General features: G+C 36.8%; 1 protein-coding gene across 1 annotated transcript in view; it reads right to left on the bottom strand.

Annotated features, from left to right (window-relative positions):
* Window positions 1-21,180, bottom strand: part of LOC123537955 (titin-like) — a 402,126-nt gene that overhangs the window by 268,096 nt on the left and 112,850 nt on the right. Inside the window, exons 90-101 of the mRNA XM_053530681.1 lie at window positions 20,793-21,013; window positions 20,463-20,631; window positions 19,842-20,062; window positions 17,526-19,358; window positions 15,259-15,451; window positions 14,730-14,947; window positions 13,507-14,315; window positions 9,205-12,053; window positions 8,758-8,894; window positions 7,910-8,080; window positions 7,446-7,603; window positions 1,790-6,251 (exon numbers count right to left, since the gene is read on the bottom strand). Of these exons, the coding sequence (XP_053386656.1) occupies window positions 1,790-6,251; window positions 7,446-7,603; window positions 7,910-8,080; window positions 8,758-8,894; window positions 9,205-12,053; window positions 13,507-14,315; window positions 14,730-14,947; window positions 15,259-15,451; window positions 17,526-19,358; window positions 19,842-20,062; window positions 20,463-20,631; window positions 20,793-21,013 (11,441 nt within the window). The remainder of the gene's footprint in view (window positions 1-1,789; window positions 6,252-7,445; window positions 7,604-7,909; window positions 8,081-8,757; window positions 8,895-9,204; window positions 12,054-13,506; window positions 14,316-14,729; window positions 14,948-15,258; window positions 15,452-17,525; window positions 19,359-19,841; window positions 20,063-20,462; window positions 20,632-20,792; window positions 21,014-21,180) is intronic.

Below are 21,180 nucleotides of genomic sequence, written 5' to 3'. Positions count from 1 at the left end.
GGAATATAGTGTAACATCAAATCTTCAGAGCAGACAGTATTCTCTGATCCACCATTCACAGATGTCATGGTGATAAGTTTGACAAAGAGGGTATAGGGTACAAGGTCAAAGTTTCATAATGCAGAAAAGTAGAACATTACTTAAAGGAAAACTTGATGATATATATTGGTGTTATGACTCACAATTCCAACACTGTATCAATACAGGGGAAATGCAATAACTGGGGATTAACTGGGGATATCAAATAGTGAATGGCAAAATTGTGCTACAGGTTGTGCTTCTCTATGCACATGAATATAACAAGTTTGAAACGGGAAACAGACTGAAAATCACATCTGTATCAAATGCTAACAGGTGTTTTTCTTGTGCTAATGTGAAATAGGCAGCAAGTGAAAGTGGAGAATATATGGGTATGATACCATGCTGAAGGATATATATGATACAGCTGGTGTTGGTATATATGATACAGCTGGTGTTGGTATATATGACACAGATGGTGTAAAGAGTATGATAACATGATGGTTAACAAATAAACTTTCCAAAGGTAGTAGGTGCATCATAAATCTAAATAACTCAAAATAACCACAATTTGTGGTTGTCTTAGATGTAATTTGTTTTAAGACTATTATACTGTAGTTGAAAGGTGGTTCAGCATTCCTTATATGAATTCATTAAAACAAGAAACTGGCAGTGTCTGAATGTAAAACAAGGAAAACAAATTAATTTTGACATTATTACTTTGGCAAATGGAAATCAAGAAAATAGTCTAACAGGGTAAATTTCTCGCAAGAAGTACAGCAAGAAAATACGCTTCATATATTTCTTAAACTGTAATGCCAATGAGCAGCTCTTATATTTCTTAAACTGTAATGCCAATGAGCAGCTCTTATATTTCTTAAACTGTAATGCCAATGAGCAGCTTCATATATTTCTTAAACTGTAATGCCAATGAAGCAATTCTAACTTAATAATATTTTCTTAAACTGTAATGCCAATGAGCAGCTCTTATATTTCTTAAACTGTAATGCCAATGAGCAGCTTCATATATTTCTTAAACTGTAATGCCAATGAGCAGCTCTTATATTTCTTAAACTGTAATGCCAATGAGCAGCTTCATATATTTCTTAAACTGTAATGCCAATGAGCAGCTTCATATATTTCTTAAACTGTAATGCCAATAAGCATAACATCAAAACACATAAGTATTTAGAAGGCAAATTATTCTTGAAGGAATTAATGATTTTCTTTCTTAAGACTTGTAGTATAAATTTTAAGATTTAGCAACCTACTACCTTTAAACTGATCATGCAGTTTGGAAATTAACAACTCATATAAACATACACAATGAATTAAACTTTGCAAATTTTACAACAAATAAACCTTTCTACTTTCTATCAATATAAACTGTAACTTTTTTAGTTGTTTACTTTCAAATAACATGTTAACACAATAAATTACATTTTCAAAAAAAAGAGAAATCCTAGATTAAATAGATAAACAGACAGCAACCAGTTGTGATCAATACCAAACTTGTTTTTAACGTCTTTTACAGATAATTTGTGTACATAAAAGAAGATTTGAATTGTGAGAGTTTGAATTATTTCCAATAAATCTGATAATTTGCAAAACTGCAGTGTAACAAAATTGCCTTTGAAACTGTCAAACACGTGGAAAATACCTTTAAATCATATTAGGTTTGGATTTATTCATATTTATAGATGAATTTGAAAAACACTGTTGGTAAATCTGCACAACTGCTTACATTTAATTAAACACTCATTCAACTTACGCAATACAGTGACATATGCCGAGGTTGTGGCTGTTCCGTACTCATTTGTGGCTTCAACCCAGTATTCTGCTTCATCATCGATGAAAACCTCTTTCATGAATAGAATACATCTTCCTTCCTTGTAGGTGATCTGAATATCTTCTGTTGGTGACAGCTCTTCGTCATCTGCAAACCACTGAACAGTTGGTACTGGATTACCCCTAACAACAGCTTCCATTTTAAGATCACCACCTTCCTGGATCGTCTCATCCTTCAATGGAGTGATGAATACCGGCCTTTCTAGCTGAAGTTCAGAGACAGAAATTTCACCAGTTTCTTCCATTATCTCATGTGTAATTTCTTCTTCATCTTCTCCTTCATGCATGCCAAATGTCACTGTGACAACATCATGTTCTGGTTCTGCAAGTTCAATTTCTGTCTTGTATGTTTCAGGTTGAGTTTCATCCTTTGGTGCCTTCTGAACTGTAATCTCTTCTTTAAATGTCTCAACTGGTTTCTCTTTGTCTTCAGCTTCAAACTGTTCAACAGTTTCAGGTTTTGTTGTAACAGTCTCCACTGGCACTTCACTGACTTCACTAGTTTCTGGTTTTTCTTCTATAACTTCTGTTGTATCTGGCTGATCAATACCTTCTTCAAGAAGATCTACCTTATATTCTTCTGGTCTCTCTTCTTCTGGCTGTGTAAGGTCCTTTTGAATATCAGATGCTACAGTTGTTTCAGCAGCAGTCTCTGAAACCTCAGTTACTTCGGGTTTCTCTGTAGTTTCAGTTAATATTTCTACCTTGTATTCCTCCGGCATCTTTGCTTCAGGTCTAGCAACATCACTCTGAATTTCAGAAACTGTCGTGGTGTCAACTGGTGTTTCTGTAACCTCAGTAAGTTCTGGTTTCTCAATACTCTCAGTAGCAATCTCTACACTGTATTCTTCTGGTTTCTTCTGTTCAGGCTTAGCAACTTCAATCTGGATCTCAGACACAGTTGTAGTTTCTGCTGGAGTTTCCCCAACTTCAGTGACTTCTGGTTTCTCTGTTGTTTCAGTGACAATTTCTACTTTGTATTCTTCAGGTTTCTTTTCTTCAGGCTTCACAACTTCAACCTGTATTTCAGAAACAGTCATAGTCTGTGCTGGAGTTTCTATTACTTCAGTTATCTTTGGTTTTTCTTCTGTTTCAGACAAAATTTCAACTTTGTATTCTTCTGGTTTCTGTTCTTCTGGTTTACCAATTTCAATCTCTGTTTCAGTAATAGTAGACATTTCAGTTGGAGTCTCTCCTACTTCAGTTACCTCTGGCTTTTCTGTACTTTCTGTGACAATTTCCACTTGGTATTCTTCTGGTCTTTTTTCTTCTGGTTTGATAATATCAGCTTCAATTTCTGTCACAGCTGGGGTCTCTATTGGAGCTTCTGTGACCTCGGTAACTTCTGGTTTCTCTGTAGTTTCAGAAACGAGGTCAACTTTGTATTCTTCTGGTTTCTTTTCTTCTGGTTTGAAAACTTGAACCTGTATTTCTGAGACAGTTGTGGTATCTGCTGGAGTTTCTGTCACCTCAGTAACTTCTGGCTTTTCTATAGTTTCAGCCACAATTTCAACTTTGTACTCTTCTGGTTTCTGCTCTTCTGGTGTAGTAACATCCACTTGAGTTTCTGTAACAGTTGTTGTCTCAGCTGGAGTTTCTGTAATTTCAGTTATTTCTGGTTTCTCTGCTGTTTCAGACACTATTTCGACCTTGTATTCCTCTGGTTTCTTTTCTTCAGGCTTTGGAAAGTCAACCTCTGTTTCAGAAACAGTTGTTGTTTCAGCTGGAGTCTCTACTACTTCAGTAATCTCTGGCTTTTCTGTTGTTTCAGTAACAATTTCAACTTTGTATTCTTCAGGTTTCTTCTCTTCAGGTTTTGCAACTTCAATCTCGATTTCAGATATAGTTGTGGTTTCTGCTTGAGTCTCCTTAACTTCAGCTACCTCCGGCTTTTCTGTTGTTTCAGTCATAATATCAACTTTGTACTCTTCTGGTTTCTGTTCTTCTGGTTTAGCTACATCCACTTGAGTTTCTGTAACAGTTGTTGTCTCAGCTGGAGTTTCTGTCACTTCAGTTATTTCTGGTTTCTCTTCTGTTTCTGACACAATTTCGACCTTGTATTCCTCTGGTTTCTTTTTTTCAGGCTTTGAAAAGTCAACCTCTGTTTCAGAAACACTTGTTGTTTCAGCTGGAGTCTCCACTACTTCAGTAATCTCTGGCTTTTCTGTTGTTTCGGTAACAATTTCAACTTTGAACTCCTCAGGTTTCTTCTCTTCAGGTTTTGCAACTTCAATCTCGATTTCAGATATAGCTGTTGTTTCTGCTTCAGTCTCCCTTACTTCAGTTACCTCTTGCTTTTCTGTTGTTTCAGTGGCAATCTCCACTTTGTATTCTTCAGGTTTCTTCTCTTCAGGTTTCACAACTTCAACCTCCATTTCAGATATAGTTGTGGTTTCAGCTGGAGTCTCCCTTACTTCAGTTACCTCTGGCTTTTCTGTTGTTTCAGTCACAATATCAACTTTGTACTCATCTAGTTTCTGTTCTTCTGGTTTAGCTACATCCACTTGAGTTTCTGTAACAGTTGTTGTCTCAGCTGGAGTTTCTGTCACTTCAGTTAATTCTGGTTTCTCTTCTGTTTCTGACACAATTTCGACCTTGTATTCCTCTGGTTTCTTTTTTTCAGGCTTTGAAAAGTCAACCTCTGTTTCGGAAACACTTGTTGTTTCAGCTGGAGTCTCCACTACTTCAGTAATCTCTGGCTGTTCTGTTGTTTCGGTAACAATTTCAACTTTGTACTCCTCAGGTTTCTTCTCTTCAGGTTTTGCAACTTCAATCTCGATTTCAGATATAGCTATGGTTTCTGCTTCAGTCTCCCTTACTTCAGTTACCTCTGGCTTTTCTGTTGTTTCAGTGGCAATCTCCACTTTGTATTCTTCAGGTTTCTTCTCCTCAGGTTTCACAACTTCAACCTCCATTTCAGATATAGTTGTGGTTTCAGCTGGAGTCTCCCTTACTTCTGTTACCTCTGGCTTTTCTGTTGTTTCAGTCACAATATCAACTTTGTACTCTTCGGGTTTCTTTTCTTCAGGTTTCACAACTTCAACCTCCATTTCAGATATAGTTGTAGTTTCAGCTGGTGTCTCCTTTACTTCAGTTACCTCTGGTTTATCTGTTGTTTCAGTAACAATTTCAACTTTGTATTCTTCAGGTTTCTTCTCTTCAGGTTTTGCAACTTCAATCATAATTTCAGATTTAGTTGTGGTTTCAGCTGGAACCTCCCTTACTTCAGTTACCTCTGGCTTTTCTGTTGTTTCAGTGACAATCTCCACTTTGTATTCTTCTTGTTTCTTTTCTTCAGGCATTGCAACTTCAATCTCTATTTCAGTGACAGTTGTAGTTTCAGTTGGAGCCTCAGCTACTTCTGTAACTTCTGGTTTCTCAGTTGTTTCAGTGACAATTTCAACATTGAATTCTTTAGGTTTTTGTTCCTCTGGTTTAGTAACTTCTAATTCTATTTCAGAAACTGTCGTAGCTTCTGTTGAAGTTTCAGGAACTTCAGTTATTTCTTGTTTCTCTGTTACTCCAGTTGTGATTTCAACCTTATACTCAGCAGGCTTCGCTGCTTCAGGTTTTGTAACATCAATCTGGACTTCAGATACTGTTGTAGTCTCTGCAGGAGTTTCAATGACGTCTGTAACCTGTGGTTTTTCAACCATTTCTGTTACGATGTCGACCTTGTACTCTTCAGGTATCTTCTCCTGAGGTTTGGAAACATCAAGTTTAACTTCAGTAACAGTAGTTGTTTCAGATGTTGTCTCAGTCACTTCAGTTACACCTGGTTTCTCTTCAGTTTCAGTTACGATCTCAACTTTGTATTCTTCGGGTTGTTTTGCTTCAGGCTGTCCAATTTCCATTTCAATTTCAGAAACAGTTGTAGTTTCAGCTGGCATTTCAGTTACCTCTACAACTTCTGGTTTCTCTGGGGCTTCTGTTATTATCTCAACTTTGAATTCTTCAGGTTTTTCTTTTTCCAATTCAGCAATGTCAGGAATAACCTCAGTAATTTTAGTGGTCATAACTGTTGTTTCTGAAACCTCTAATACATCCTGTGGTTGCTGTTCTTCAACAGCAATATCGATCTTTGACACTTGTGGCTGTTCAGCTGCTGGTGTCACTATTTCAAGCTGAATTTCTGTTGGTTTTGTTTCATCTGATGGAGCTATAGTAACTTCTGTAACTTTTGGTTGCTCCAATGTTTCTGTAATGATCTCAGTTTTATATTCTGGTTTCTCTGTTTCTGGTTTCTCAAGTTCGGCTTTTTCAACAAAGGTTTCTGGTTCTTCTGGTTTAACTTCAGTTTCTAGTGTGACTTTTTCAGTCCTATCCTCTTCCGGGATCTCCTGTATTTTGAACTCTGTCACTTCCTCAGTGGGCACCTTTACAACCTTTATAAGAAATAAAAAGAAATTCAATATCAGACCTAAATCATATAAATATGCTATCAATAAATTTAGTAACCAACCCATTCCAAAACAGTTGACTGGACATAACCTGAAGTTCTGCTACCCTGAAATCCCGAAAATAAGCCGCGGCTTATTTTATATTTTCGTAAGGAATTGGTGGCTTATTTTCGAGACCGGCTTATTTTTGAGTCCGGCGAACTTTCGAGTACATATATCCGGTAACGATTTAAAAACCGGCATATTTTCGAGTGCCATTTTTTTATACCGGTATTTGATTTTTAGTAAAAACATCGATGTCGGTAAATACTTATACTTCTGACATAATTACCCATAGAAAAAGTTTTGTCTGGCCTAACAAACAAAACACACCTATGTTTCGATCGCCAAACCGTGAACGGGTATGAATAACTTACATAATACGTGACAAACACTGCATTGTGATATCAATTTAACAGTTTTATAGGCTTTTTATATAGTGGTATAATTACATGTACAATGGTGTTTTACAAATTGTAAATAATGGAAACGCCAAAACAAAATGGTAGAAGCTATACGAGGGAATTTAAACGGAAAGTTGTGTCTCATTACAAAACGTTGTCAGTTGGAAATATTAAAGATAAAGTAATAGACACAGCCCGACATTTTAACATAGAAGAAACCAATGTTAAACGTTGGCTGAAAGCTCAGGCAGACATTAAAATTTCGCCAAAAGGTTCTAAAAGTACCGTTTCGGGAGGGAGAGCTTTATTTCCTGACATGGAATCTCAGTTTCATCACGAATTTCTTGAAATTAGACAAGTACTGAAAACAAAAGCTTGGTGATTCAAATCCCGTGGAAAGGAACTTTGATACAAAAAGGTGAACGGCTTATTTTTGAGTACGGCTTATTTATGAGCCCTTTTTGCCTGCAGTGAAATGGTGGCTTATTTTCGAGACCGGCTTATTATCGAAACCGGCTTATTTTCGGGATTTCAGGGTATTTTTAGTATCAACTTCCCTTAACACCAATCTTCTAACTAATGCAGTAAGTATTTCAAGGATTTATTTCACCACATAAAAACTGCTACTTCAAAACAGCAACCTAGAACTCATTTACATCTCTATAAACTGATTAAAAACAATGTTAGATCTAAATTCGAAAATATTTTTTTCAATCTACAAAGGAAAAATTATTACCCTTAATTCTTCAACAGGTACTGCCTCTTCTGGCACTTCCTCAGAGAGATCTGAGATTTCACCTTCAAGAAGCTGATCCTCGTGCAGACTGGAGCGCATGATCTCTTCACGGCGATGCTCTGTTTCCTCAATGTCCGCTTCAAGATCCTCTTTCACACCTGAAAGAAATTGATGAAACATTTTAAAGGTAAATCAATGATTATACAGATAATGTATATGCAATAAATGTATAAGACAGTGAAACACTGCTTGCTTGAGCCATCAATGGCTTCACTACCCAGGCTCACTAAAACAATTCATCTTGTCTCCTGCTGTTTTAACTATATTTTCTATATTAAGATAGCTTGAAATTATGAATAACACAAGCATTTTGCTTATATTTCAAACCATTAGTTATTTTTAAGAATTTTACATAAATATTTAGTAAAAGAACATAAAGATTAAAATCAAATCATGTTTTGTACCAGAGAAGATGGCATGGATACGATCTTGCATCTCCTGCATTTCCTCAATCATCTGTCTACGAGCATCCGTCACTTCTGTGTCAGAATCTACTCTCTGTCGAGGGGAGCTTGTTTCCACAGATGACTGCACTGAGTCAGACGCTTCTTCTGTATCTGCTACATACTCATATGCTGAAATGTTAACCCTCAGAATTATTCTTACTGAAAAGTGCATTTGTTATTAATCGAAACGTTTGTAGATTTTACTAAAAAAATGAAAGAAATGAATAAAATGGCATGTCCGTGATAAAGATTCCAAAATTCTAAACAGTTTCACAGTACACAATTGCAAAATCTGTAGGTTTTGTTAAATAAAACACTGAAGTCTTGTAACTACTCTTGAATAATATTATACGTAACTTTCGTTTCGTTTTGGTTTTAACGCCGTTTTTCAACAGTATTTCAGTCATGTAACGGCGGGCAGTTAACCTAACCAGTGTTCCTGGATTCTGTACCAGTACAAACCTGTTCTCCACAAGTAACTGTCAACTTCCCCACATGAATTATCAGAGGTGGAGGACTAATGATTTCAGACACAATGTCGTTTATCAAATAGTCACGGAGAACATACGCCCCGCCCGAGGATCGAACTCACGACCCCGCGATCCGTAGACCAACGCCCTTACCTACTGAGCTAAGCGGGCGGGCTACTTACACGTAACTATCCTCCCATATGACTGGAAATTACATGAAAATATTTATGTAATCATTGATAGAAAGTCATTAATTTAAGACCACTAAATCTTATTTTGTATTATCAGATGTATTTCTGACACATATTAATCAAACTGCATCTTATATAAACTTACATTCTACTTCGAGAGTAGCTCTGGAGATGGCCTTGCCTCGCTCGTTGACAGCTATACAGCGGTACTCACCAGCATCCTGGGGAAATACCTCTACTATCAACAAGGTACATTTGCCTGTCTCTGGCTCAAAGGTTATTCTGCAACAAGAACATCATGCAAAATTATAATAACAGTTACCAATTACAGATAGGGATGTAATTTATAGCCGAGTAAAATTAGTGACAGAATGTAAAGCTGACCACTTGTAATAATGTCTGTTACAGCTCTCAACTCCTTTGCTGCCATCCAATACTTCTAAGAAATTATATCATATGGAACTACTTTCTGCTTATTTTCTCCACTTTCCAATGCTAAACAAAAATCCCTCACTTTTGTCTTCATTCAATTTTATCTTCCTTCTTTTTTCCACAGACATATAGTCCTGTATAAATAACTAAATGTACAAACCTGAAATCCTGATTTTCAGCAATAGGTTTCTCATCATGGAACCAGGACACTTCTGGAGTAGGTTCAGCTTTGAGTTCACAGAAGAACTTCGCTTCTTCTCCATCCATGACCTTAAGAGAGGTCAATCCCCAAGTGAATTCTGGAAAGCCTTCCTCAACAGTTTCAAATGTCTCAAAGATCTCCTCAGCAGTTGGAGCTTGTAGTGGGCTCTCCTGCTTTGGGCTGGTCTCCTTTGGACTAGTTTCCTTTGGGCTTTCTTTTGGCTGAATAGGTATAGTGATTTCCATTTCCTGCATTTCAACTGGTTTGCCTTTTATATCCAGCTGAATTTCTTCTTTGTGTTTCTCAGTTTCTTTAACTTCTTCTGGAATTTCTTCTGTTATCTCAGAAGTAACTACAACTGTTTCTGTGGTAACCTCTGAAGTTGGTACCTCAACCTCCATCTGCACTACTTCAGGCTTTTTCCTTATGTCTAAAGTCACTTCATCTGTAAAGGTCTCTTCAACTGTTGGTAATTCAACAGTTCCAGTTACAGTTTTTGTTGTAACATCTAATTTTGTCAATTCCGTAGTTTCTGGTACCTTTTTCTGCTTTATTTCGATTTCAAACTGCACAGCTTCTTGAGGTTTCTCCTGAGTTTCAATAGTAATTTCTTTAGTTGTCTTCTCTTTGACCTCAGGAACTTCAGTGACTGTCTTAAGTGTGGCTTCAGTTGTCTCAATGACTTTTGTTTCTTCAGTTACAGGAGCTTCCTTCTCTTTTGGACTAGTTTCCTTTGGGCTTTCTTTTGGCTGAACAGGTATAGTGATTTCCATTTCCTGCATTTCAACTGGTTTGCCTTTTACATCCAGCTGAATTTCTTCTTTGTATTTCTCAGTTTCTTTAACTTCTTCTGGAATTTCTTCTGTTATCTCAGAAGAAGTAACTATTACTGTTTCTGTGGTAACCTCTGAAGTTGGTAACTCAACCACCATCTGCACTACTTCAGGCTTTTTGCTTATGTCTAAAGTCACTTCATCTGTAAAGGTCTCTTCAACTGTTGGTAATTCAACAGTTTCAGTGACAGTTTTTGCTGTAACATCTAACTCTGTCACTTCAGTAGTTTCTGGTACCTCTTTCTGCTTTTTTTCAATTTCAAACTGCACAGCTTCTTGAGGTTTCTCCTGAGTTTCAATAGTAAATTCTTTAGTTGTCTTCTCTTTGACCTCAGGAACTTCAGTGACTGTCTTAAGTGTGACTTCAGTTGTCTCAATGACTTTTGTTTCTTCAGTTACAGGAGCTTCCTTTTCCTTTGGAAGTTCAATATTTTTTGTAACTTCCTGTGCCAGTTTATCTGCAAATTCCATGATAAGTTCTTCTTTATGGGTATCTGTCACTTCAGGAATTTCAAATGTTATAGTTTGTGTAACATCTGTCTTCTCTGTTGAAGTAACCTCTTCAATTTCAGGAATTTCTTTACCCTCCTGAATTTCAATGTCAATGGAAACTTTTTCTGATGGCCTCTCCTGAACATCCAAAGTAATTTCATCTTTCTTCATCTCAGTTACCATTGGCACAGTAACAGTAGTTGTTTCAGTAACTTCAGTCTTTTCTGTTGAAGTAATTTCTTCAATTTCAGTAGTTTCAAGTCCTTTGACATCAATTGTCAGTTGGACTTCTTCAAATGGTTTTTCTTGAGTTTCCACAGGTTCTTCTTTCTGTGGTGTTTCCTCTACTTCTGGAAGTTGTATAGTTTCAGTTACAGTTTCAGTTACTGTCTCAACTTCCTTTACTTCTTCTTTCTGTGGGACCTGTTTCTCAGCAGGCTGAACAGCAAAAGAAAGCTGAACTTCCTCCATAGGCTTACCAGCAATTTCAAAAGTCATTTCTTCTTTGTGTGTTTCTGTCACTTCTGGAAGAACCTGTTCAACTGTTGTTTCTTTGGTTACAGTATCAATCTGAATAGTTTCTGTTACTGTCGGAGCAGTCTGATCTTGAACATCTATTTCAATCTCAAAGGTCTGTTCCTCTTCTGGAATCTTAACAATCTCAATAGTTTCTCTCTCAGAAATCTTCACTTCTTCTTCTGGTGCTCTAGTTTCCAGTTCAGGTGCAGGTTTGACTGTTATTGTTTCTCTTTCCTCAACCTCCTTTGGTTGAGTCGGTGCTGGAATTTCAGCCTCTACTGGAGCTGTTTCTTCAGGAACAACCTTTGTTGACACTTCCATCACCACTTCTTGCTTCAATGGTTTTGCTTTAATGTCAATATCAATTGTTTCTTTTTCAGTTGGCTTGGCTGCAGCTGGAATTTCTTTAGTAGCAACTTCAATAGTTGGTCTTGTCTCTTCAATCTGTTCATCAGCTGGTCTAGTGGCCTGTACCACAAGAGCAGGTGTAGTAATTTGAATATCGGTGGTGGTTGTCTCAGTTTTTGGGATAACCATTTCAATTTGTTTGGGTTTCTGAGTCATTGTTGACTCTTGGATTTCAACTTCTATTCTTTTGGTCTGTGTCATTGTTTCTTCCATGTCAGTGGTAATGACTGTAGTCTCTGGTGTAGTTTTTGGAGCAGTAGTTTTTGGAACAGTGACTATCATTTCTATTTCCTGAGGTTTAGATTCTGGTGTAATTTCAATAGTCTCTGTGTGGGACTCAGGAATGCCTTCACCTTCCATCTCCTTGATCCTTAGCTCCTTGGTAACAGTTGTCTTTGTAGTTTGTGTTGCTGAGACAACATCTTCTTTTACTGGTTTCTCCGGTATTTCCATTGTGAGCTGCACAGGTTGTTCCTGGCCAGGTTTGTCAATGATGATGGTAGTTGTTCTGGTCTCCTTGCCTTCCTTGATCTCTGGTATTTCCTCTGGATGTTCCTGAAATAAACAAAAAATTAAACTTGCCAATGAATGGTACTTATTTTCCTGACAGATCAAAGAGATCCCTTCATATATCTATTTTGTAAAACAGAAGAGAAACAAATCACAAAAAAAATCATTTTTAGGGATACATATTTAGAACAGTTTAATGGGCTTTAAAGATATCATAATATATTAAAAAGACTTAAATCAGCACAAATATTTAATCTTCATATATAATTTGAAAGTACAGTGGTTGGCCTCTACACTTGTTATTACTGATAAATTAATTATAACCTGTTGTTGAAGCTCAACTACATCAGGTCAAAAAAAGCAATTGTTTTAATACGAATACAAAATGAACATGAATTTCTTGTAAGAGGGTTTTCAATTACTTAATAGATATGGGCAGTTCCATGACAAAACCTGTATAAGTGATGAAAGAAATCAAAATTGAGATAACAAATATTCATGAAGAACATTCTTTTACCTTTCAAATCTGAAGAAATTATCTTCACTATTTCAAGATTTACAATGCTTTTAAGTAAGTCCCCGAAAACAGTACGACGTCGTTGTACATGGCGTGTACTTTTCATGACATTTATGCTACAAATTATGTGCATCACTAACTAAACATCGTACATTAGAAAAAAGTTTTAAATGATTTTACAGAAAAATAACTTGACCATGTATTTTTGCTTTCATTATGGGCCTTTTATCTGTACACCTCTGTATTTTCATGGTGCATGGGTGACTTGGACTTGGTTGCCATGACAACACAGATAACATTTATGTGTATAATACAGTAGAATTTGATTTGCCTTAGATAACTGAATTACAGTTTACTAGTTTCTACTTTCTGCATGAACATAAGAAAAACAGTGATTTTCCAGTATTTTAAACTCTTTATTATGCAATAATTATATCGTGTCACTAATACAGGTTTTCTCATGGAACAGCCCATATATATATAAAAACAAGGAGCTGCGTTCAATAAACACTTGATGCCCCCGGTGGCATCCTTGTTGATAGATTTTCCAAAACGAGGTCAAGGTCAAGGTCAAACTGAGATCAGGTGATGTCTGAAGATGAGGAATGGTCACAGGTTAGATCTGTATTAGTATCAATTCATTCTTGTAAGCGGTATTGATGCAAGACGAAACGGTCCCATTTGGTTAACCAAGAGATAGCCCATACAAAGCAACCTAAGTCCAAAACGAGGTCAAGGTCAAGGTCAAACTGAGGTCAGGTGATGTCTGAAGATGAGGAATGGTCACAGGTTACATCTGCAGTAGTATCAAGTCATTCTAGTAAGGGGTATTGATGCTAGACGAAACAGTCCCATTTGGTTAACCTCGTACATACGGACGGACAAACGAATGGACGGAGGGATGGACAGGACAATCACTATATGCCTCCAGCATCAGTAGATGCCGGGGGCATAAAAATTCATATAATCAAATATTCTCACCTGAATCTGACTAGTAATTGTTGTGTATGTTGTAGTTTCAGTCAGTTTTTCAGCAGTAGTAGAGGGTGTTGTCTTTGGTACACCAACCCTTATCTCAAAGGCTGGTCCAGGTCTCTTGGGTTTCTGCCCAATCTCTACGGTCTCCTGGAATCTCTGTGTTGGTATTACTACAGTTTTTGGCTGCTGGTCAATTCTGATAGCTTCAGTGTGAGTGGTTTCCTCTGGTACAATCATGGAGTCATCTGGCTTGCCTTCCACATGGATCGTCTTGGTAACACGTGTAGTTTCTGGTACCTCTTGAGCTTCAGGTAAAGTGTGTTGGATCTCAATTGTTTCTTTATGAGATTCTGCAGATGGAATCTCTTCTTCTGGACCAACAATGGTTAGTCTACAGGTTGTAATGGTCTCACCAAGTTTGTTTGAAGCAATACATGTGTATTCTCCTTCATCTTCAGGGAACACCTCAACAATGATTAACATGCTTGTTCCTTTGTCATAATCAATAATTATTTCAAAATCAGTGCTTTTCAGCACTTCTTGTCCATTATGGAACCAACGTATCCTTGGCGAAGGACGACCCAGAAAGTGAACAATCAGTTCAACTCTCTGGCCATCTCGAACTGTCATTGGCTGAAGCAATTGAGTAAATTCTGGAGGATGGAGTTGGTCTTCAGGAATTTCATCTTCACTGGTGAAAGCGTAGTCAGATTCAAACACAGGTCTCTTGACAATGGTCTCCTCTTCATCAGTGTACACATAGGTAGTCTCTGTGGGCTCTGGTACAAGCTCAATGTCCTTGGTTTTATGAGCTGGAATAAAATGACAAAAATGCTAAAAAAAATTGTTTTATGTCATTTTGAAAGTACGTATAAGCAAACCATTAACAGAATAAATTTAAATTTGAACAAGTTCTCTTTTGCAAGGGGAAATAAGGAGCTAAGGAGCTAGAATCGAATGAACTGTTCTTACAGATCATAAAGCAAATCCTTGACTGACTGATATTGAAACAAGATATGCTACAAACATGATCAAAATTTTAGACTGAGATAAATTATATATACAGCAACACTACATTGTATGTACATATTGACCTTATAACTAGAGTAGAACAAGTATTTCAGGAATGAAGCTGAAGTCCTGCAAATAAATTAAGTAAAATTGACACACAAATCTAATTAATTGATGATGCAAACAAAATGTGCAATAAATAAAAGAAAACTTACGTGTGATGTGCAGTGTTGACTTGCATGTGATAATGCCAACATCATTCTTGGCCTCAACGACATAGTCCCCAGAATCCTCAGGCACCGTGTTGAAGATTATCAGTGTAGACACATTGCGATCAATAATAATCTGTATCCTTGGTGACGGTTCCAGCGGGGAATCATTGTAGTACCAGGATACTGTTGGTAATGGCTGACCTGTCACTTCTATCACAAACCTATTGGCAACAAAGTAACGATTATATTTATCCAAATATATATTAGTTCCTTTACTTAGCATTAAATTAATTGCCAATAGAAACTGCTTATAAGAATTTATTCAATGTTAAACTTGACTATTAAAATAATTATTTCCCATGTTGTGCATAATGCTTCAAATGAAAAACGAGGTTTCAAAATACCTGCATAACCTGCTATTCATGTCAGTTTAAACACATTTAAATATCTCAAGTTGTTGCTAAATATGCTACTTTATGAAAACTAAATAAAATGCTACAATCATTGTGCAAGTTGCAGAACATTTACTTACTTGGCAATGCCACCTTCTGGGAGCTCCAAGTCTGTAACCAGTGGACGGATGAATTCTGGTGGCCGCTTTTCCTCTGTGGGTTGCGGGGCTTCTTCAGTTGGAATTTCTTCCATCAGACCTTCTCCAACTTCAGCCATAATGGTTGTAGCTTCAGTGGATGTGGTTGATATCTCCGAGGGTTCCTCCGCAGCAACTGTGCAAATAAATTTTGTTGGTCTTAAATTCAGTTGATGTTTTGCCTATACATATCTCAGTAACAATATGCTTTCAGTTCTTATTCATTATCTAAGCCAAACATCTTGAGATAATATAACTTGATTGAATAATGTTTCTTGAATAAACTTCTTTTTGAAAAATAGTGTATATAATCAAACATGTAGTCCTGATTCTACATTGCAAGCACTTTCAAGTGATTTAAAACAAGAGGACCATGATGGTCCTGACTTGCTCACCTCTTCCCACATGACCCAGTTTTGAGTATGACGTCGTTTTTTCTATTATTTGACATAGTGACCTGGTTTTTGAGCTCATGTGACCCAGTTTTGAACTTGACCTAGATATTATCAAGATAAAAATTCTGACCATTTTCATGAAGATCCATTGAAAAATATGGTCTCTAGATAGGTCACAAGGTTTTTCAATTATTTTTTGAACGCAGATGAACCTTTTTCAAAGGTTAACGTTGAGCCCCAAGTTTTGTTTAACTAGATACATGTGATTCTCCTTAATCTTCAGGGAAACCTCCATGAAAATGCTTGTCCTTTGATAATCACAAGTTTTTCATCATTTTTTCAGCACTACTTGCCAGTTATGAACCCAACGTGACCTTGCGAAGACGACCTAGAAATACAATCAAGTTCAACTCTCTGGCCATCTCGACTTCATTGAAGACCATTGATAAATTCCTTAGAGAGGTCTCAGAATTTCATTTCTTAACTATTTAACCATCTCTGACAATGTTTTTGACACGCACATAGACCTGTGGCGTACAACTATGCCTAGTTTCATAGCTGAACTTTAAAATTTCAAAATGCCTAAAAAAATTGTTTATGATGTTGCAAAGGGTTATTCTACATTGAACCTAACGACCTAAATTTTAAGATTGAACAGCCTTTGCGAACTAGGGACCTAGATACATCGATGAACAGTTCTACAATCATACATGATACATTGAAAAAGATATGCTACAAAAGGATCACAAGTTTTTCTATTTATATTGACCTACTGGACATAGTTATTTGATAGGCGTGAACACATTTTCCAAATTTGACCTAGATACATCAAGAAATGAACAAAATCTGACATTTTATGAAGACATCAATAAATAAAGGACCTCTAGAGATGTCACAGTTTACTTCATTTGAACCACACCTATTTTGACCCAACGACTTGACCCCCCAGTTTTTCGCGAGACTTGACTCAAATAATCATCCTAGATGACGATTCAGGAATCACTTTAGTACAGATACCTGGAAATGTATGCCTTCTATACAACCACACAAGTCGTTTATTTATCCAATTGCACCATGAACCTAGTTTTTAAGAGACTTATCCATTTAAACTTGACCTTAAATAAATCCAGTGTGAACGTTCTGAAAAACATTTTCAAAATCCCTTTGCATAACTATACGGCCTTTAAGAGTCCAAGTTGTTTTTGCTATTTTATAAAACCCTACCGTAAAAATTTGAACACATGATCCAAGTTTCGAACATTACCTATATTCAGATGACCATTCTGACCAAGTTTAACATGAGACGTATGAATTTATGGCCTCTTTGTCCCTGGTTTTTTCATGAATTTTACGACCCTACTCAGCCATAGTTGTATTCGAGTGGATGTGGAACCCAGTTTTCCGAGAACTTGCAATATAAATTGTTGGTCTTAATCAGTTGATTTTTTCCTATAAATCCCAGTAAAAATGTACATCTATTCACTAAGCAAACATTTAGATCACGCAACTTGATGAAGACTGTCTGAATCACACTTCTGAACAGTGATTCAACAAACAGTCATCCTATTCACTATTGCAGACTTCAGTGTATAAAAGTCATGGCTAAATATTCCTATCAATGATGAATTGATGGAATTATTAATACTCAGTTATGATGATTTAAGAAGCAATTTTAAAAGGAATTTGTACATGTTTTGAATAAACATTTTTCTTTCATCAGAGTTAAATAACTAAAGAACACATTAACATATATGTGAATATATTATAAATATATGTCATTTACAATTAATGAGTACAAAAAAACTTGGGACTTACCTTCCACTAAGAGATTTGCAGTAGTGACAGACTCTCCAAATGGATTCACTGCTCTACATGCGTACTCTCCAGCATCCTCTGGAAATACTTCTGGTACCTCTAGAACACAAGTTCCTGTGTTTGTTTCAAAACCTGGCTGGAAGTCTGAACTTGGAGTTATTTCCTGACCCTCTCTGAACCATGTTATTGTTGGTGCTGGAACTCCAACCACTTTACACTTCAGGACTACTCTGTCTCCATCTTTTACAATCTGTGGCTGAAGAAGTTCAACGAATTCAGGCGGAATTTCTTCAACTGTCTCACCTTCATCAACTGTTTCATAAATATCTTCAACATGAATTTCTTCTTTTCGCCTAGGAGCTTCTTCCCCATTTGTAGATGCTTTTTTATCAAGTTTTTCATCTTTCGGTTTTAGTTCAGGTAGTTCAACTTTCTTGGTCACTTGATCTGGAACCAGAGTTTCTTCCTTCACATCTTCTTGAACATCTACTGGTTCTTCTTTAACTGGAGTAATTTCTTCTACAAACTCTGGCTCTTCTGGTGCTTTTTCCTCTATGATAGATTTTGGTTTTGGTCGAGCCACCTTTGTTTCTTTTACCGAAGGTTCCATTATTTCTTCTTCAGCCTCTGGTGGTGGCCTTTCTGGGATTTCCTCATAAATGGGAGCTTCACCTATCTCTTCATAAACTGGAGATTCTGGTCTTGGGGCTTCTTCTACAATTGGTTTGGGTTTCGGTCTTTCAATTACCTTTGGTTTGACTTCATGTTCAACAACTTCTTCAGAAACTTCTGGTTGTTCTTCTTGAGCTTCAGGAACTTCAACTGTTTTCTGTATCTCAACAGTGTCAAAGAATTCAGGGGATGGAGATCTTGGTTTTGTCTCTTCTACCGGAACCAATTTAGGTCTTTCAATAACTTCTGGTTTAACTTCCTCTTCAGTCACTCCTGCTGGTTCAACTCCAAATTTGACTTCAACTTTTACTTTCTTAGAAGGCTGAACAATTTCCTCTTGAATTTCTGGGGGAAGTTCTTCAACAGGAGCTGCTGGTGCTGGTACAAATTTTTCCATTTCTGGTGAGGGTGACCTTGGTCTTTCCTTAACCAATGGAACAAGTTTTGGTCTCTCAATAACTTCTGGTTTGACTTCTTCCTCTTCAGTCACTACAGTAGGTTCCTGACCAATTTTAAATTCCATTTTTACTTTTTTCACAGGCTGAACAGTTTCTTCCATGATTTCAAGTCGAAGTTCCTCAATTTCCGTTGCTGGTGCTGGTACAAACTTTTCCAATTCTGGTGAAGGTGATCTGGGTCTTTCCTCAACCACTGGCACCGGTTTAGGTCTCTCAATAACATCTGGTTTAACTTCCTCTTCCTCAATCTCCATGGCTTCAGGTACACATTCTTCTTCTGGCACCTTCTTGACCTCTGTCTCCTCAGTAACAGGCTCAGTGGGAGCAGTTTCTTCAGGCTCAACAACAACCAGAGTTGCTCTGGTGACTGCATCTCCAGCGGGATTGTGTGCCACACATACATATTCACCTTCATCCTCAGGGAAAACCTCAACAATTAGTAAACTAATGTCACCATCCTCAGGATTGTATGTAATAACATATTCTTCATCTTGGTCTATATTTTTACCATTATGATACCAAGAAATCTGTGGCATGGGTTTGCCAGTGACCTTGCAAGGTATGCGTAGTTCCTGACCATCAATGGCTTGTACTGACTGTACAGCCATGATGAAATTAGGTGGTATCATTTGTTGAGATGGTCCCTCCGGGACTGCGGCTGTATCTGGAGCACCAGGGAATGTAATCTCAGCTGTGGCAGGTTCTGAACAAACAAATGAGAAAATAATTTTAGAATTAATTTGAAGCCTAAAAAAGACACTATGAATATAAATTTAAGAATGAACAGACAGCAGTATTTATAGGGATCGATAACTGTATTTCAGTACACCTCTGCACAGTCTGAGTTTGAAGGAATTCAAACTGATGATAAAACATCTTTTTTTGCCAAGTTCATTTATTAATAAAATGTGTGAAAAGACTCTTTGGAAGCACAGAACAAAACTAAGCAATATGAGAGCAGACTCGGTTTGATTGAGTATGTTCATGAGAAGTAATGAAATGTGCATAACCACTCATGCCTCCTAGCATCTGCTTATGCTGAATTCTATTATAGTAAAAATTAATGTACTCCATGATACTAAAGGACCAGAAAATATAACACATGCGTATAGTTACAAAGATTTTTTTTATTGCTTAAACTTTTTGATTTAAACTGAATAGTGTGAGAGGTTTTTTTCTCTTTTACCTTGAACATAAAGTGTTGTGCTGCTAACTACTTCTCCAATCTCATCTGAGCTGGCCTTCACTGTATATTCACCAGTATCCTCTGGGCCAACTTCTATAATCAGTAACACGGATTTCCCATCCTCATACAGCATTTCATAATGTGGTGAAGGTTTGATTTCCATTCCATTGATAAACCATGTGACCATAGGTGGTGTGTAGGCATCTATTTTACATTCAAGTCTGTAATAGAATAGAATGAACTTAAAATGGTGACAAAACTGATGTAAAAAACAAAGGAAGAATGTTCTGGATTCATTTTCAAATAATACTTGCCCTTGAAATAAAGTTTTAATAATCAATAAATTCTTACATTCATGCAAGGTTACCTTGACTAAGCTATTTGCTTAAACAATGTTTTTTTCCAAGCTAAATATCTCATACTTAGCTATAATGTTACCAAAGGCCTAGCAGACATTTCTTTTTCTTCTTAGGGTTGAAAGTACACTTTAACAACAGAATATATAATGGTGATATATGGTACTATCAATGGCAAATAATAATTCCAGAGTTCTGAGGATCTTTAACACTGGCAAGACATCAAAATTAAAGAATTTTTTTTCTCCTGATAAACTTCACTGACCTGGCAATACCCCGTTCTCTGACATAGATTTCAGGTTCTAGGGGCTGTAGAAGTTCTGGTTTGAGTGTCCGTGTAGTGACGACCTCTTCCCTAGTTACTGTTGTCGTTGTATGAGTCAAAGTCATCTGATCAGGTCCAACTGGAGGTAGTTCTATAACCTTTTCTTTGCCTGAAATTTGTAAAGAAATATGTTTAAATAAACTATTTCATCTACTTGCCAACACAAATATCATCTACTTGCCAACAAGCAAAATGGAAAAAAATTTTTACAGTTCATACTACTAAGAAAAGTAATAAGTTTACAAGTAAATGTTCATAATATGAACTAACCTGGCAATGTCAAGGTTGTTCTACATGTGACCTCTCCAATGTCATTCTCCACCTTAAGTATGTATTCCCCTTCATCTTGTGGTTTTGTTGGTGAGATGATCAGTATGATGGTGTTGGCCTCACGTACAATCCTCACTCTGTCAGACGGTCTCACTTCCTTACCCTTGAATGTCCACGTGTAACGTTTAGGTGGTGGCTGGGCGGCTACAGTAGCTTCCAGTCTGAAAATTGAAACAATTACATTGATTTAAAAAATAAAATAAAAATATTTTCACTTTTTTGTGTTGTTATAAAACTGGCACATTTTGAAAAAAACAACAAAGGCATCTATTTATATTTATTTATGACCATGGTGATTTTGTATTCAGAATGAACAAACATCTCTCTA

The sequence above is a fragment of the Mercenaria mercenaria genome, chromosome 18, assembly GCF_021730395.1.
Source record: "Mercenaria mercenaria strain notata chromosome 18, MADL_Memer_1, whole genome shotgun sequence".
Classification (NCBI taxonomy): Eukaryota; Metazoa; Mollusca; class Bivalvia; order Venerida; family Veneridae; genus Mercenaria; species Mercenaria mercenaria.
Note: the sequence above shows the minus strand (reverse complement) of the source record. Positions and strands in the feature narration are given on the sequence as shown.